The 19,323-nt window shown below is 43.8% G+C and overlaps 1 protein-coding gene across 1 annotated transcript in view; it reads left to right on the top strand.

The window, feature by feature from the left end:
* The first annotated feature begins 4,211 nt into the window (after nt 1–4,211).
* The window catches only part of sgk1 (serum/glucocorticoid regulated kinase 1), a 36,496-nt gene continuing 21,384 nt past the window's right edge, over nt 4,212–19,323 (top strand). Inside the window, exons 1-2 of the mRNA XM_041958235.1 lie at nt 4,212–4,358; nt 8,834–9,073. Coding sequence (XP_041814169.1) covers nt 4,212–4,358; nt 8,834–9,073 — 387 coding nt within the window. The remainder of the gene's footprint in view (nt 4,359–8,833; nt 9,074–19,323) is intronic.

The raw sequence follows: 19,323 nt of genomic DNA, 5'->3' as shown, positions 1-19,323 counted from the left end.
TCGCAGAACACAGTGATGCATACTGTCAGGTGCAGCCGGTGGAGGGAATTTGGGGCATCGTTCCCAGTGATGAGCTCACCTCCGGGTGTCAGTGGTCAGCCTGTCCCTGCCCAGAAAAAGCTCAACCTTGGCGAGACGGCAAACCGTGATCCTGCCCTTCTGAGCTGACGGGCAGAGTTGAGGAGGACAGCGGAAATCAATTGTGTTCGATGCAGTGGAGAGAGGTCAGAGTGCAAAGCTAAAATAGAGAGCGAGGGAAAGAGACACCGCCTTTCATCATCTTCTCATCTGCACTTATCTGCTCTTTTCTTGCAAATGAAACTTGCTGCAAATGTGAACGCTGCTAAACTGACAGCAGAGGTGGAGGTGAGACGTGGGGCGAGGATAAACAGGAGCGCCATCGATGTCCATTGATGATCTTTTGGCTGCCCTTAACGCTGTGATTCATCTTTCTGCTGCTTAGAAAAATCCACGCCGTTATTTTCCAGTGCTGTATTTTCAGGAGTTTTTAAAGAGCAAAAATGAGCAGCCAAAATAATGTGATAGAAAAACATTTTCTGACTGTGTTCGTTTTTTGTTTGCACCGTCTGTGCTGCCTCTCAGATGCACTGGCTCCAACTGAGTGGAGCTGGTTTTTCTCTCTAAAAGGGCTGAAAAAGGATTAGCAGAGATTTTTTTTTTCACCAGGTCTTGTGCGGTATATGATCAAAACATGCCCAGCGGACCTAATTAGCAGAGATAGCAAGCGTATATTACCTCTGACCATCACATGGGCTTAAACAGCCTCACTTGGCTTTCTATTAAAAGTTCTCAGTCTGGAATGTACCCTCTGATTATTCTGGGTAAACAACAAGCCTGGAAATGCATGTAAATACCAAACCCTGCATATCATGCAGTCCTCACAGATGTTTTTTTTTAGGAGGGTTGGTTTTATTATATATGATACTTCACTGCATCTAGCTCACTTTGAGGAAATCCATAATTTATGGCCTTTGCGATAATTTTGGCGATTCTCTGAACCATTTAAGAAACCTTGTTATTAACAATTCATTAGCTTCATTTGAATCCGCGAGAGCAGCAGCGACTCTTTGGGTCTTTTGGGAGATCACAGAAGAACTTATGTGCCATAGAGCTGTGCTGTATATTTGAGTGAGAAATTGTTGCTGTTATGTAAGGGTGTTGCTGCTGTCAGACTCTATAATAGCACCCTGGAGTCCTTACAGCTCTGTGAGGAGATATTTCGACAAACTAGTTTTTTTTTTTTTTCGTGTCTTCCTCAGTCTTATGACCGGATGCAATAAAGTAAACCACTGGAGCTTAAACTCTGAAAGCCAAAACAGGCTTTTTGTTCCTTAATTCTATTGACTAGATGCAGTGAGGCAAGTATTAAAAATACACTGAAGAGCTCAAACAATCTTTTATAATTTTTGTGTTTTTTATGTGTAGCCCATGCAATTAGAAGCATTTGAGGTCTAAGGACTACAGATGTTGCCTTGGGACACATCCTTGATGAAACCAATTGCATTATAAAAAGTTTGAAATAGTATTTTATAGGCAAATTTGATTTTAAGAGATGACATTAAAATCAAAAACCAAACAAAGAGTTTTTCTGTGGAGGAAATCTTTCATTTGCTTCCTCTGGTAAATTGCAGGCCGCCCTCAGTTTTCATGAAGCTGGGTGCATCGCTGAGTTCACCAATCATTGTTCTGTGTCATTACCGCTGAGTCGCTGTTGATGGGGCCTCTGACTGATCCTGATTACAGTGAATCCCGCGCAGTCATTGTTTCCCCTCCAAGGAGAACTGCTCGCAGCTCGCTGCACTGACTCGCTCACTGCGTAATAAGAGTTTAATTTCTGCTGAGAGCTCGCCACATGTGTCGCCGAGTGTTATTAAGAAACACCCTTTAATTCACACAGTGAGTGGAGGCGTTAAATGATCTGGTTCTAAACCTTTCCTTTCTAACTGGATCCGTCTCGATCAATACAGTAACAGCCGGTGTAACTGGACTATACTGAATTAAACTTTTGGACAAACTGATTTATTTTAATATCTTTTGTGCATTTCTGGCAAACTGTGCATTTACTTTTGCAAAGTAACTAGTATAAATCAGATGCTGTTCAGTGGCAACGGAGCACATTGATTCACACACAAATGTACCATAGGCCTAAATCTGTGCCTCTGTCTTGACTATGGGAGGAAACCCATGTTACCATGTTCATACACCTCTTGGATTAGGGACTTTTGGCAAAAAAGTGAGCAAAATTTCCAAAAATTCCATCAAGAAATGCTGAACTTGACCTATTTAGCGATAGCAGCAACTGACCAAGACCCTCCGTGTTTTCACATGATTAAAGCTGCTTTCACCGACTCACGTCAAACAGGATGATCTGATACTCTGAGCAGTTTGTTCTCAGCCACACATACAGTGCCTTGGATCCAGCTCCAGTTATAATTCAAGTCACACATTGACATTAGCTGCTAGAAATGCCTCAGGCCATTTGAGGCAAAGGTCAAGTTTAAACTAATGTCCTCATCATGGGTGAAATCAAATCAGTAAACATCAGATTTGAATTGTTCGCCTACGTGAAGAAGACAGTATTTTATAGAGTATAATGCCTTCTGCATCATAACCTGCATTAAACCTACTGAATATGGTGGTTAAAAAAATTAGCTTTCATTCAGCTTAATATTTTCTATATTAAAGCTTATTTTTTAAGGCAATATCACCAGCTCACAACTGGAAACATGACTTTATTTATGCCACCAGGCTTATGGCACAAGCGAAGTGCACGGATTCATAAAAGGAAAGTGATTCAGCTTTATCGCTCATAGGTGTCACATCAGGAAATTAAAGTAACCCTGTGCTACAGGTACAGAGGCAAGGGCATGCACACAGATATGATGAAGTGTGTGTGTGTGTAACAAATCCAGCTGGACCAGAGCTGTCAGGACAGATTGTACGCTACATTAAGCCCTCATTGTGGAGGAGACGCTCTGTGGGTGTCCTCTTCAGTCCTCACCGGGACAATTTCAGAGTCAAGAAGAGGGAGAGAAATCTTGGGAGGGATGAACTGTAAGGCGAGGTGGATTGAAGGAGGGATGCAGAGAGAGAGAGGTGCCGCCATCGACCGCAGCGGAAGAATGAGCGAGCGGTTGGGGAAAGGGGGAGGGCCGAGTGGTGATGAGGGACAGTGAGGAAGCTGGAGAGAGAGAAGGGAGGAGAGAGAAGTGGAGGGGAGGCGGCATCCGCTCACTGCAGAGCCTTTCATTGATAAAGTAGTGCTGGTGTGAGCCAGAGGACTGCAGCTGGACACATCACACACGCCTCGTCATGCTTTCACACACACACACACACTTCCTGGCTGTTTGTTTACAGGCTGCATCCTGGCGTTCACTCACAACTGCACCGCTGAGGACACGCACTAATCACACGGTGACATGCTCTTATTGAAGCGGACATCATCGCAGACTCCCCCTCCTCTTCTCCCCGCCTCTCTTTGGGTGTTTGGCCACAGTTCGGTGACAACAGGGAAGGGACACCTGTGACTGAGGGGGCAGGAGTTTAGTGCGTCTGATCTGGGACCAGCGTTCAGAGGAGTCCTTAGGTAAAAGCAGGCTGTCAAAGCTGCGGCGGAACCAGCCGACGCACCGGCGTAAAGGTATGGAAGGATGAGGGCACATACACACGCTTTTCAGGGATGTGTAAACACTCTTGCACATGCATGGCTAAACTTCACACGCACACATCAGACAGTTCGCTGAGACGCTTCCTGTGAGACGCCTGGCTGTACACAGAGCTGTTTGTGTCCTCACAACAACAGGAGCTGGTACCTTCCTCCTCCTCTACCTCCTCTCTCCATATGCTTGTGTGCATCTTACTTTATCTCCATCCTGACACCCAGCCGCTCCAGTTATCTCATTCTCATTGCAGCAGCCTGCCTCTCTCCCTCGCATTTTAATCCATCTGTCTCCTCCACCTCCACCTCCTCTCTCACCCGCTCTCGCTCTCATCTCCTCCTCGCATCCTCTTTTTGCCACCTCTCTCCCTCATCACAGAGGCATCTCTCTCATTTGCTGTTGTGCACTTGTGTCGGCAGAAGCCACAGCTTTCTCCTCATGCCTTAGACAACTCTCCCCTCTCTCTTTCACTCCGTCAGTCTGTCCGTCATCCTGGGATCTACGGAGGCAAGCGGAGTGCCGGTGTCGGCCATGAAGCTGGTGAACGGGGGAGGAGGAGGAGGAGGTGGCGGGGGAGGTGGAGGTGGAGGTGGAGGAGGTGCAGGAGTGGGAGGAGGGGGAGAGAAGACTGCCTTTTCCTTTAAGAAGTGCTCAGCTTTCCAGTTTGTCAAGAGAAAGGTGAGTTTGAATGACACACACACACACACACACACATTTTGGGATGCACATGCACCTGCGCCAGCAGAGTGAGAGGTGTATTGGCTGAGAGAGGAGGCGACACAGCCGGAGTGTTCCCTCTCTCTCTTTCTGTGTGTGTGCATGCGTGCCAGAGATGATGTCATTGTGAGAGCTAAGCCACGCTAATCAGGCGCAACACTCGGCTCCCTGCGTATCTGTGTTTACTGTGTGTGACTGTGTGTGTGTGTGTGTGTGTGTGTGTGTGTGTGTTTGTGTGTGCGTGCTCCAAAACACTGTTGCTTTACAGAACCCACAAGTGTTTGTTGTGTAGAAAACATGACATCATTGAACTGGCGAGGTCCGATATTTTGGGATCTTCTCAGCATATCCTGCATTCTGCTGCAGTGCTGGGACCAGGTTCATTTCCTGTGCACTGTTATTAGTTTGCATCATATCGCTTCCTGTGTTGGTGCGTTTGTGTAATGAGTGTGTGTGTGCTGACTTTTCGAAAAACAAAAGTCCAATTCAGCGATTTAATGAACTACAAAACTGCGCTCGGAGGTCGCTTGGTGCAGCTTTCTAATTTGGCATATAAAGGTTTTAGAAGTTATTATTAATGCCTTTAGTAACGGTCAATAAATCCTTTATTGTCTTTTTAAAGGAGGAATTTCTCAACGTTTGCAACTGCAGACGTTTTTGCCCCCACCAAATAACATAATTCAAAGTATATTTAAAATGAATTTTAATACAGCAGCAGCATTATTCTAGTATTTATATGTCTTGGACGATTTGACTGAGGAGTTCTGACCAAATGATCAAATCCAAAAGTGGAACAACTACTTAATATTAATGACTAGTTAACATGTGTGATTGCAGGCCTGAGCGACTTACCTGCTTTAATCAATGCCATCACGCCTGCAGATATCAATGTCAGTAAATGATTAATAAAAGGCCATTGTTGCCGACTGTTAAATGAGACATTAAGATGAGACAAACTGCTGGAGTGTTTGTTAGAAGGTGGTACAAACAAGGGACCAGGCACCTCAACGTTGTTGTTATTACTGGCGTATTACTGCAGTATAAAGCATTAATAAATAGTTTATAAACATTTATAAAGCCGTCATTTACAACTTGCTAACCCCTCACAACGTTTGCCTCATTAGAAAATAGCAGATTGCTCTGTGCTTGAAATATATGCGTGCCTTAGAAAAATAAGGCTGAAAAAAAAAAGAATTCAGCAGCAAATTATTTGGATAATTGATTGATTGTTTCGTCATCAGTAATCATTAAAAGTGTAAAAAAAAAAGTTCAATGGCTCTGACTTGTCAAATAGAAATATTTGTCTCCTTATCTCTCCATGGTTGCAAATGAAACATATTTGAGTTTTGGACTGTATGATGATGCCAACTTGTCAATTTTGACAATTTTTTTGGCATTTTATAGACACAATGATCAATCAGTTAATCGGGAATATAGCAGATCCATTGATAATAAAAACAAAGGTTAGTTCCAACCATCAAAGGATGCAAACAATCTGTAAGAGGCTAAAAATCCATTAAGATGTTCATGTTAATGACCTTTGTGCTTCCATAAGTAAATACACTCGAGGCGATTGCTACCAGTTATCAGTTCTTAATCTAAGTAAAGCCACAGTGTGATAGCGTAAAATGGGAATTACAGCAAAATTAGTTGATGCAATCAGGGGTTCGTTGCACTGGCGGGCATCTGTCCAAACCTCCATTAGCGTTTGTTACACTCACTCAAAATATGCCAAGCTCGACAAACAGTTCAACTCCTGCTTCTTCAAATCTGAATAATTTGCAGCCGATTTACATGAGATCAAAAGAAAACACCGAGCCGTGCGACTGCAGGGCATGACAGGAAGGAAGTGGAGAAGTGGAGGAGAGGTGGGTTGATGCATTCACTCAATAATCACTGTACTGCTTTGGGAATATGGAGCAACATTATTTTCTCCATTACTCCCAAACGGTGTAGTATAATAAATCATTTGATGAAGTAAAGCTTTATTGCCGTGTTCAAGTTAGCACAGTTTCACCTCGAGGGAGTGAATATGTTCCAGGATAACGACAAACTGGCAGCAATCAACCATCATTTACGCACTTGATAAATAATCCTTATGTCGCTGGTTAGATTCAGACGCTTTGCGAGCCCGGCTGTGTCATCGACGTGTGCTCTTGCTCACAGTGGGGTTTTCCAAAGTGTGGGCTCTTGTGTGTGCTGCTCTCAGATGGTGTACAGCATGGTGTGGGTCACTGATGACTCGACTCGGCTGGTTTGCATGGACAGATTGTGTTAACGCCCACGCACAAACACACACACACTCCCACAGGCACATTCTGCTGCGACGAGTCCCCCGTGGGATTCTTTAAACAAAATATAAATATTAATCAGTAATTAGCCTGAGTATCTATCTATCTATCTATCTATCTATCTATCTATCTATCTATCTATCTATCTATCTATCTGTTAAAGCTTTAGCTGTTCTTGCCTTTGTTTTGCATATTTTTGTATAAAACTGGCTTTCCTTCTACCACAGCAAGACAAAAAGAGTCTCCCAGATATGCATGAGCACACAGCCCCAAATCAGAATTAATGCCTGCTGCTGCTGCTTCAGGATATATTTGTGTCTCTATTTTTGTCTAAATAAGCCTAATCACATAATGGGGAGAGTTCAGACAGAGCACCCTGTCACCCAAATGAGTATGGGAAATGATGGAAGGAAATATAAAAATCAATGGCTCTGTGCGTGCGTTTGTGATGAGGAGCTGCAGACACAGAGCAACGCTCCTCCAAGCATTGATTAGGCATGCCATTTGGGCAATCGGGGGGATTTTGAAATGTCGTTTCGGGATGCAAAATGTCCCCAGAGTTGCGTCAAAATGCAGTCAGCCGCTTTTGAGATATGACGTGTCATGCAGGAGCAAACAAACCCAGCAAAAAAAAAAAAAAAAAAAAAAAACAACACATGATGTAACGTGCAGCTCTTCACTTGAGTTTTGAAGCGAGCTACAGAAAGGAAAGGAAAGCATGTGGCTGCTGATGCCGGTGTCCTGCTTTCTCGCCTGAGGTGAAAAAGTGTTAAGATTCGGTTGACACCTCTCGTCGGCTTCGTCGTCAGCGTGACACGTTGAACAGGAGGCATGACGGTGCACTGTTTGATCCACGGGGTAATGCCAAAACACTTCTCATTCGGCTTTGAATGCGAGTGCAATCACAAAGGGATTCAATAAAAAAACTCTAATTGGATGTAAGGCCAATCACAGGTATCTTCATAGTGTGGTCGTGTCCTTATTTCCCATGTGTGTCATTGGACTTCTGTGTTTGTCCTCCAGTGGCTGGTTTGTTTTTGCTTTGACCCGCTGGAGTGTTTTTCCATGTCTGTTTTCCTTTTAGACCCGACATGCCTTAACACGCTGTCTGGCTACCCTTCGACTTAGGCGTTCAGTCTCTCAGTGTGTGTGTGTGTGTGTGTGTGCGTGTGTGTGTCACAGCTGTCTGGACTCTGTGCTGCTCAGTCAAACAGGCTCATGCCCTGCGGTGTGTGTTTGCTAAATGTTTGACCCACGCATCAGGATGGCGTTTCATAAGGCTTCTCATTAAAAATGCTGCCTTTCTCTCTCGCTGTCCGCCATGTGACCGTTTTCCTGTTTCTTGTCCACTTTCACGACCTCTCCTCCAGGTTTCTTTCCCACACACACACACACACTCAGACCATCACTTTTGAGGACATCACACAGACTTACATTCATTTCTTGCTGAACCCTAACCCTAACCTTGACCTTAACTCAAGCCGTCACACTAAAATGTAGTGAGTTACATTAAGAGGCCTTGTGTTTTGTCCCCACAATGTGAGTAATATACATCCACACACCCACACCGCCTCATTCACCGGGTGTTACAGTTAGCAACGGTGCTTTTCCGGCAAGTCGTGGGCTGTAGTGGCCTTCTGCAGAGAGCTTCCTCCAACTTCTTCCTGTAGTACTGTTGACATTAAAGCAAGTCAAGCAAGTCGGGGCAAAGATTTCAAGGAAACCTGGGCGAGACGGGACACGACAGGCTTCGTTCGTCATCGTGTTTGAGGGTGCCATCAGCCTTGTGTCATCAGCATGCGACAGGTGTGTGCATGTATGTGTTCCCTCTATGATTCAAAGTGTGGCAGTGAGAAGCAATCTGTGCCTCTTTGAAGTGCAACCACGTGTGTGTGTGTGTGTGTCCCACTTCAACTGACATGTAATCAGGGATAACATGAGAAACTCCTCTTTCTCTGATCAAAGGAGCAGCTGGCGGGGTTGACAGTGTGTGTGTGTTTGTGTGTGTGTGTGTGTGTTAGTGGAGTACCTGTGCAAGTGCTTACAAAAACAACATGTGAATGATAAGAAAAGAAAGTAACAGTGAGATCAAACAAACCTTTTTCTTCAAACTGCTTTTGACACGGACGCCTCTTTCCCGCGCAGGTACGAAGATGGATGAGGAACCCCAAGGTGAGCGTGGAGAAGGCCCAAGGCAAAGGCCTGCTTTACCCCTGTCCCAAGTGTCCGCTGGCCGAGGACCTGTGGTACACGCACTTCCCCTCGCCTTACGGCTGCTGCCACTACAGCGGCCTGCAGGGCGGCCAGTACTACCACCAGGAGCCGTGCTCGCCGTGCCCTGCCGGTGGGCAAACCGGCGGCCATGACAAGAGCAAGGGCTGCAAGGTACAGCGACAAATAGCAAGAGAGAGAGTTTGTGTCCGCTTGTGTCTGTATTTTATTTACTTAAAACATCAATGTAACAAACTTCACCCGGCCAAGAAACAAGGAATCAGACCAATGGTTCCTAACTGTTTTTGACTTGTGTCCTTACAACAAAGCAGCGCCTACTGGAAAGTGCAACAACATTCAATAACCCACGAGCGAGAAAGCAAAGATTAGAGGGACGTCTGGAGAAATAAATCCAATTTTCTGTAGCATGCATGTTTTTCCTGCTTTCTCATCCCATCAATCACCTCATGACCCATCATATTCATCTTGTGAGGCTAAAGACACCAGTTGTTAGCCAGAATATTTAACCATTTTATTCTGAAGGTGAGACTGAAAGCAATCACACCTGAATGTGTTAGCTGTGGTCTGTTACTGCACAGAAAACCAAACCAACAAACAAACAAACCCAAAAAGTGTTAGGTTTGGTACTGTAGGTCAATTTGAATCTCAGTCTGTAACTGTTCATCGTTTCGTCCATGATTTATTTTCCAGTTTGACAAACCTGTTTTTTTTCCTAAAAAAAACCCTCCTAGACATCTTTTTGGCAATGTTGCTGCATTCCCAAATCCAAGCCATTAACTCAATGAGTACAGCATTGTTATTACCAATAAGAACGGTGGCCAAAACTATGTTATAATAAAATGGAAATATCTTTTATATCTCTGAACTCTGCCTGACCAAACATTTGCAAGAATGAAATATTAAAGGCTGAATTTTGATTTATACTGTGTGAAACAAACCTTTCCAACGTTTAAAGAAACTTAAAGGGAAATCTAAGCGGTAAATGAAGACTCAATGAGGACAGTGTCACTGTTTTTTCCTAAGGTGTGCCACCCTCTCGCCACCCATCTCCCTCTTTGGCCTGCAGGTGCAAGTTCATGCACAAACGCACCCGTTTCAGACAACGGTTGACTCATTTTACAGACCTCCCTCTGTTTGCCCATTAGCAAAAAAAGTCAAAGAAGCAAATTAGTTGCTAACAGGACCCTTTATTGTTCTGTTTGTCTTTATTCTCCGTTTAAGCTCCACCACGAGTGTTGTTACGTAACATAAGCTAAGGCGACTGAAGACTGGGGCGTTTTTTTTCCTTCTTCTTCTTTTGTTAAAGACCCACTTGTTGTTGTTGCTCACCATGGGCTGCTCTCTCTGAAATTAGAGCAGGAGGCACATATTCAGCAGAGCGCTTGAGCGCCGCGTGAAACGGCGCCATCGACAAATGCCTTGCTCAAACACGCACCCGTCCATTCACACTAACGCTCCCGCAGCTTGTCCTTGGTTATGCAACTGCAATCATAATAGCTGTCCCACTCCTATCAATCATCATGTCCATCAATTGGTCCCCCTGTCGTGTGTGTGTTTCTCCAGTCCCATGGGCGACAGGAGAGAATGAGTCATCACTGTCCCAGCGAGACAAAGCCACACTGTACTGTGTGTGTGTGTGTGTGTGTGTGTGTGTTTGCATCGCAGTGTGTTTAAGTGTGTGAGAATATAAAACAGGGCCGTGTTGTTGTCATCACTCTGTTCCCTTTGCAGCCCTTTAGTTTTTTTTTTTTCCATTTTTGTTTCATTCGCCGTTCTGTCTCACTCTATCTCTCCATCAATTCCACCTCTAGCCCCCACAACCAATAGATCTGCCACTAACGTGTCACCGGAGATAACCGGTGTGTGCGTGCGTGGAATTAATGGGTGTTCCGGCGGGGGTTAAAGTGGAGGGGGGCCCCCGCGGTGAGTCATAGCCACTCTCCTCTGCAGAGTGTGTGGTGCATGTGTGCGTGTGAAGTCAATGTGGAGCTGAAAAGGTAGACCTGCAGCGGCTGCTCGTATTTCACATGCGGTTTTGTGATCCGAGGCCCCATAAATGATTGACCGCATTTAAACTGGAAGCTTACAGTAGCACTTGGGTGCGTATTCTACACGAGGACTGAAACGCTCTCCTCCTGTGTTTGACTTTGTGTGGTATTGCCAAATATTCAGCACACGGACGTCACATTCTGTGACTGTTCCCCACATACTGGACTGTACTGTACCATATCTCGGCACGCTCTGTCCAAACACCCAACAAGTCGGGCCCTCGGAGTTGGTTTTCCAAACCCTGGCATAGCGTGGTGCTTGTTCATCAAACTGAACAGTAACAGAAACATTTCAACACACAATGCAAATGAGCAAAGCTTCTCTATGAAATCTGCCAGCCCTTCAACGTGTGTCTCAGACTCGGACTCAAGCAGCCTTTCAAAGGAGGAGGGTATGAGTGAGACAGCTTACTCTTAAGTGTGCAGGGACAGACGGGGAAAGCTCCGGGGACATTTCTCATGGTCTGATGCGACGCTCTTTATTCTTAACTTTTTATGCTGTTGTAAGTCTAGCGTGTCATTTTGCCTGAGGTATCCTGTATTGCTGATCGCTGTAGTTTTTCGGCATTATGCTCATTGTGAGCAGAAGCTTTGAAAATGGAGCGGCATGCGACCTGAAATGAAAGTTTTAACTGACCCCTCAGAGGCAAAACATAACCTCTCCAATATGTGAACGAATATAAAGACATTTGCCCATGTTTTCTCGCAGCAAAATGGGTTCACCCCAAAGATTGCCAACCTCCACGTTATTAAAAGTCCACCGCAACACCTTTGTTTTTCTAATTTCAAAGCATCAGCACCATTTAAAATGCAGGTAGCCTGTTTAGATGAGCCTATCACAGGCAACGCTAAATGAAGACCAGCTTTATGGCGTTTATTGTATTATAAAATCTAGATTCATGACAGGTGGATTTTTTCATTGGGTGACAATTGCAGAGAAAATAAGGGAGGAAAGGAGGGGAGGTTTACTGTAAGCAGGAGGAAAGTCGGGTGATGCGGAAATGTGAATGAAAAAGAGACAAAGGGCAAACAATAATAACTGGAGAGAAAACGTGACAGCAGGTGAGCTGAGGGAAAAGACATAAACAAGGTAAACAGCAGTGATAGAGAGAGAGAGAGAGAGAGAGAGAGAGAGAGAGAGAGAGAGAGAGGAGCTGAGAGGACAGTTTATTACAAGAATGAGGATGAGGTCAGACAATCTGCCCCACTGCCTGAGCATGACCAGAAATCAAAAGCACATAAATCCTCCTGATACGGACGTCCTGTACCGTCCCATGTGCACGCCAACAGATACTGCACACACACGCAATCACGCACACACACACAAAGCTAATGCAAACGCAGCCTTTCCACTAATCTCTTACATCAAGCCTCTGCTGTTCTTGATGAAGACTTAATCAAAAGTGGAAAGAACACGAGCTTCTGCTGACTGCTCATTGTCCTGGCGCGTTATCTCTCTTGTCGTGTAATTTAAGTAGTTTTCTAGAATCTTGCATGAATTTCAACAACGCTTCAGATTGCACATACAGTGTACGTTGCACAATGTACATACAATGGAATAGTGACAGGAAGCTAAAACAGGACAGCTTTATTTCATTGTCCACATACCCAAAACTTACACTCAAAGTCTGGGGTTTCTGCATACAGCAAAAATATGTACATGTATATACAACAGTATTTACTACTAGTAAGTCAAGGGTTTTAAAGGCTGACACTGTAGCCTGCCTTCAGATCAATGAGACCTCTGTTGATCAGACATTCTGAGTCTTTGTGCCATCAAAAGCTGTTGAAAGTGCAACATCACAACAACAACAAAAAAAAGTCATTTCAATGTATTTTGTAACTCCTATTATTATTCCTTGTCTTCTCAATTTGGGGGGCTAATCAAGGTAAAAGCTTTGGAACTACAGTTCACATAATCTGGGGCCTCTGGAGGATTTCAACAGAAACTGTAATAATATCATGAGCCACTTTTTTTTTTCTATTATTATTTTCTCAGATTGGCGCCATTAAAACTATGCTGAATTATCCATAGTTCCTCTTTGCAATGTACCCGCGGATATACAGACAACTACGTCCAGATTACTCTGATACAAAAGAAAACTGAAAAATGTGACGATTCTCAGGCAAGTTCTGGACTTATCTGGTGCATCTCGAAAGCTGTGTCTAATCAGAGAAAATGATATCATCAGTATATATCATATGTGTTTCATGACTGTGTGTGTTTGAATTTGACTTATGACTCCGAGAGGTAGAATTAAATGTGACGCAAATTGTGGCAATTGGGCGGAAAGGGTTTTAAAGTGTCATAATTGCCACAGCCACATAACTTATTTTCTAAAAATACTTCCAGTTTAATATATTTCCATCTGTCCCTCGTAAACTCACACTTGTTAGGATGCTCCCTTACATCTTAAACGTCTTCACTTTTATTTATTTGTCCCAGCACAGGTTGTGTTTTGTCAAAACCCAATACCGTGCTGTATGTACTGAATAATCAGGGTGCAGTGTAACTAGCATGCTGTAATCTAAAGCATTACTGGAACTTATCATCAAAATATAAACAAAACATGACAGCAAAATGCCTCCCTTATTTTTTATCTGTGTCATATAAGCTCTGAGGCATTATTCCCATTTCCTTAAGGCCTGTTCAGGGTCTGGATCAGGTGATGCTGTTGTTAATCAGTCGGTGTGTTTGCTGTGGTTTAAACGCCAGCTGTCCCCGGAGAGGCCTGACCCAGTCTGGTCGCATTTGTGTTTACTGTCCGAAACTCACTGATGCAGGAGAAAAAGAGAGAGAGGAGGGAGGGAGGGAGGCAGGAAGTGAAGCAGAGAAGGCTGGAGGGGTGAAGAAATCCAAGGAGATGAGGGAAACCAAGCGTGTCCAAGAAGAACAGCGATCCTTATCTACCAACATGCAGCCTGTGAGATGTCGCTGACTATTGATTAGATCTCAGCTGAGAGCGGTGGTAGAAAGTAGAAGGCGAACAAAACTGCATATGAATTTCAACAAATTTGCTTGGAAGCAGAGAAAGCTTTCCCTCATTGTGTCAGCGAGGTAAAGCTCACTTCCTTGTTAATGTTTTCGTTCGAGTCAGCTGGAGCAAAAGTGCGATCACGCTGCACCTTTGTCCTCATGGTGAAAAACGCCCGGCTCTGATGATCGTTGGGTCAAAGTGCGGTGTCATAAAACTGGCCGGACTGTTTAGTTCTCCGCAGAGATGAAACAGAGGAGACGACCTGTGAAATCCACCTCAGTGACAGAGCCCCGCAGGCTAGCTCTGCTCCACAAATGCTAATGCGTCATGTCTGAGTCAGTGAATGAGACCGGGTGGAGGCAGTGATGGTGGGCTGATTTCATCCAGTCAAGTGAGACTGTGAGTCGATGACAAGTACAAATGCAATTCAGGCGTTTCACCAGGCAGGTCAGGGGGATTTCAGAGGCAGACATGCCAACACCTTTGACCTCCTTATCAGCTTTTAATGCCATCTTCTTAGAAAAAAGATCTCCCACTCATGTGGTGCATCGTGTTTTTCTGTGCGGCGAGAAGACGTTTCTGCTGGACTGTGAACTCTGGACCTTGACGTCGTCTTATCTGTCAAGTGTCCTAGCTGTGCATTCTGAGATGCACTGGGTGTCAAGCTGTTCTCTTCGTAATGGAGCTAATGGTTAATCACTTGTGTGTCATATTCAAAGATTGCACCACTTTACCAGTGTCCTTTTACTGGCACTCCACTGACTTTTAGAGACAGGGACACGAACTCTGGACTCCAGCCATCTCCCACACAGCTGTTTAAGTTAATTTAAACACAAGATACTTGTGCTCAAAAAGAGGATTCATTCTCAGTGAAGAACCTTGGAGCTCTAATCTGCCTCTATACCTGCCAAAGAGCAGTGATTCCTAACACGTCTCTGGGGGTCATCAGGTGGAAACCTCCCTTCAACAGTGTTTCGCCTACTTAGTTCCACTACACCTCCAGGAGGTTAGGCAGTGAACTCCGGCGTCCCAGAGTCACCCCCCCTAGTGCCAGTTCACACTGCTCCTACACAATCCAAACAGCACCGCCACATTCAACTGACCCAGAGATGCTCCAGGTAGTGGCCAGTACCGATACTACCATTTAACTATTGCTAATGCTAACCGCTAAGAAGAACAGAAGAAGACAATACAGTTCCGATGCTACCATTTAGCTAATGTTACGTGCTAACCGCTACCTGCTAAGAGGAACAGAAGAAGACAATAAAGCTAGATTCACCTATACTGTTAATGTTAATTGCTAGCTACCAATACTAACTGCTAAGATACTATCATACTCTCACCGCTTTAGCTATTGTTAGCTGCTACAATGCTACCACAGGCCTAGATGCCACATGTAACTGCCGATTGCCACACTACCATCATCTGCACCTGCCTCTCACCAACTGCACCAAAAAAGCGGGGTGGGAATACAAACCCTGGTTCGGGTAGGGGGTAGAAAATAAAGAGGTAGAGTCAAAAGATGAAAGTAGGGATTGGATACAGACCCTTGTTCGGGTAGGGGGTGGAAAATTTAGAGGGTGCTGAAGGTGGAGGCCTAAACCACAGACTAGATTTAACAGCCTCTTCTAACATTTCCTTCAAGAAGCAGCAAACCCTACCATTTCCTTCAAAAAGCAAACAGAGCAGGAAAACAAACCCTAACATTTCCTTCAGGAAGCAAACAAAACAGGAAAACAACCAAAAAGATCAAAAAACAAACCGTGACCACTGGATGGAAAATCAGCTTTTTATCTAGATTTATTCATCCCCAGTATTTAGGTCAATATTAGACACATATTAACATCATGAAATCTAATACCACACCACAAACCATGGCCTACAAAATGACTCTAGACTCAGCCAAAATGTATGATTTATTGCAGGGCTGCTGTATTAGATAACAAGATGCACCTAATAAACGGGTGATCTTTGTTTCCCATGTCCTTCCTGACCAACATTTGGTCCTCTCCTTGCCAACAGGTTACATAACCTTTCAAAAAACCTCACTTGAATTCCAGCTTTAGGGGCACTTGCCACAAATTGCATTAATGTCAAAGCATTTTTTTAGCTTGTGAATAACAAGGAATTAAGAGGAACAGCCCACAAGGTCCAATTATTTTTGATACAAAGAGTTGCTCAGAGAGTACCGGGAGCCAAAATCCCTTTCCAAGTTGTTGGCTTGTCGTGCATACTGTACCAATACCGGGGAGAAATTCCTCTCATTCCAAACTTCTGTTTGTGCTCTTTTGAATAGTTTGGCTAATTGACTCAAAACTTTCTTTTCTCTTCATTACAGACCAGCATGTGCACAGTCGCTCCATATTAACGCCACAAGTCAGAGACCCCAGAGACTTTCGAATTCTTTGCTTAGTAATGCAACTGGTGAAGTGCCAGCTTAGTGTTGGTATAAAGCCAGTTTGTATCAGTTGGGCAAACCTCCAACTCCTACTTGTCCTGCAGGCAATCCCTGATAAGAGTCAGCAGGTTGGTTGTTGAAACCCTCGACTTTCACTTCATCCCTCCATTGATGTTCCTCTCTTGAAATCTACATCCTTTACATCCTTGATACTGTCATGACTCATATCTGTGGTTCCTCTGATTTAAACATATTTAAGCAGCATGTAAATGCAGGATCTCTCCCAGGGTCTGGAAAGCAGTTCTAAGCTGCCACTCTTTAGCATACACTTAGCAATGGAAAACTGCTAATCTTTTGCTATTCTTTTGTTCCAAAGCCAAGTTCTCTGGCAGTGGAAGCATGTGGTTAGAGTAATAAACTTGGATTTGCTTCTCTTGCACGATCTCTCCTCTCTTTGCTCGCAGTAGATGTATGTATGCATCCTAAAATGGCACACTGTATTTGTTCCCATTGCTACTGCAGCATTATACAGCCTTTCTTTCTCTGCCAAAGCACAGAAAAAGAGATAAATCGAGAAGGCACTTCATACCTTGGCTGCAGTTTCCTGGGTTTGTCGTGATAACAGGGGGATGTGTGAATTAGCTTTGTGGCGTTTCGCTCAACTCTAGCTTTAACAAGCTAGAGGAGAGCTGAGGAGGGAAAAGTAAAGCAGATTGCTTTTTATCCTGACTAATCTGTGTCTGGTTTGATGCTGGTGACAAAGGCATCTGACATACGCAGAGAGAGATCCGCATGACTGCAAGTCATGCAGTGATAAATTGCGAAAGTGATTGTGCGGAAGTGGCACAGTTTTGCTTTTGATAACACGTTCGGGGTTTTGGTGCAAGCCTGATCGAAGAAAAGGGTTAAATGATGAGGACAAATGATAAAAATCAGTTTGACATAAGAGACGATGATATTTTTCTTTTCCCAGTTACAATATGAGGTTTGATATATTCAATGGTGTAAAATATGATGTAGGGATTTTAAAAAAATGGTGAAGTATTCAGTATGAGTTTCTATGTATCAAGGAGATCCACAGCATCTTTATTTCTCCCTCACACCCCTCCCCTCCCTCCCCCTTTCTCTCCACTGACCTTGGCCCACTAGAAAAAAAGGGAGCTTCCTCCCTTTCCAAGTGTCATTGTGAGGGAATTTGGGAATTATTGTTGTTCGAATCTACCCTGAGAACCCGGCTAATCCCTTCTTCCATCTTGATGTTCCAGAGCTCATGCCAAAACTGCTGAGCCACAGAGGCTCAGCAGCACCCTGACTATGCAGTGTAACTTTTTTTTCCCTTCCATTCACATACTCGGCTCCGCTGAAGCTACTTTGTGCGCTGGGGTTTTTGGGTTTACAGCTCACACTTGACAACTAAGCTTAGGGTTGACCTGATCTGCTTCCACATGCACAATAAGCTTACTCACGGCATTGCTAGTTCACAACAAGCTTCTCTAGATGTGCTTTGTTACTACATACTGCATTTGTGCTGTAAAAGCTCAGACCTCTTGGGCTTAGTGTTATTCCATTTCTACTGCAGGTCAGCATAGAGAGTGCTAAATCCTTGATATCCATGGACAAAATCCAATGTAATGCAGCAACAAAAAAAGGCAAATAATCTAATATTCACAGTCAAGATGCAAAATTATTGTACTGGCATGCTGTGAAACTATCCTGTCCTATAGGTAGTTTGTGCAAGTAGGTTATTACGACCCACATTTATTGTTAGGCTGCGACCTCCCATGGCTCCAGTAATTATGAAGTCAGGTGACATAGTATAAAGAGCAAGAAAGTCAAACAAACAGGTTTTTAATCCAGGAAACTGCTGTTCATGTCCCACGTGAAACTGAACATCTTATTTTAACTTGCATAACGTAGTACTTAAGTTACAAACATGGTATACCATGTTATAACTTAACTTGTATATATCTACTAAAGATCAGCATGTTAGCATTGTTTTATTTAACCTTTGTTGAGATTTTTGGACAAATCAATGAGGTGACCCTCATTTACAATGATGCCAATATTACACCATGGAAAACACAAATATACAAATTGGAAAACGCAGTTTTAACAACAGTTAAAATAGTTATAGACAGGTGGTGAATGGTCATTAGGCATACTTTTATAAGTATAAAATATTGATTGATAAGTGTCCATGTTCTATGAGTCTGCTGCTCTAATACTAAAAGCAGTCCTTCCCAGATCAGCCCTGGCACAAGGTACCTGAAGAACCAGCCAGTCATTGGAGCGAGTGGATCAGTGTTAGAATGTAAACAGATGTAATCTGCTGTGGTAATTATCTGACAGTGCTTTATTAAAGCTATCACCAGTAATAAACCTCAGGGCTGAGTGGTAAACAGAATCTAGGGGCCTAAGTGTGGAGTCGGAAGCTTGTCTGTGAATTACATCTCCATCATCCAGAATTGTTAAGAAAGTTGAATCAACAATGCCCTTCCAACAAACGAAAGCTGCTTTCTTTCTTAAATTTGTTGTCAAGCCAGATGCCAAGATACTTAACCCTTTCAATATTTAAACCACTGACAGTAGAGATATGCAGATTACTGTAGTCTATGTTTTTGAAATCTGAGAAAACCATGGATTTTGTTTTGTTTGTGTTAGGTTTCATCTTATGATTACTTCGAGAATGTTGCAGTTCACTAAAAAAGAGTTTCAGTTTAATTGGACAGAATAAGCAATACAGTAAGATTGTATCATCTGCATACAGATGAATTTGAGAACCACACGCAAGACAATTTCATTGCTAAAAGTGTTGAACAGGACAGGGCCCAGAATAGATCTCTGTGGCACACCCGTGGCAGGAATCCAGACTGGGCTCCCCTCATCCTCACACACTGACTTCTATCACAAGTAACTCTGAGACCAGCGGCAAGCATCCCTATCAAAGCCAATAATGAACAATTTCTCAGTAAGTAGATA

Source organism: Chelmon rostratus, chromosome 18, assembly GCF_017976325.1.
Source record: "Chelmon rostratus isolate fCheRos1 chromosome 18, fCheRos1.pri, whole genome shotgun sequence".
NCBI classification, from domain to species: domain Eukaryota; kingdom Metazoa; phylum Chordata; class Actinopteri; order Chaetodontiformes; family Chaetodontidae; genus Chelmon; species Chelmon rostratus.
This window is presented reverse-complemented; position numbering and strand designations above follow the sequence as displayed.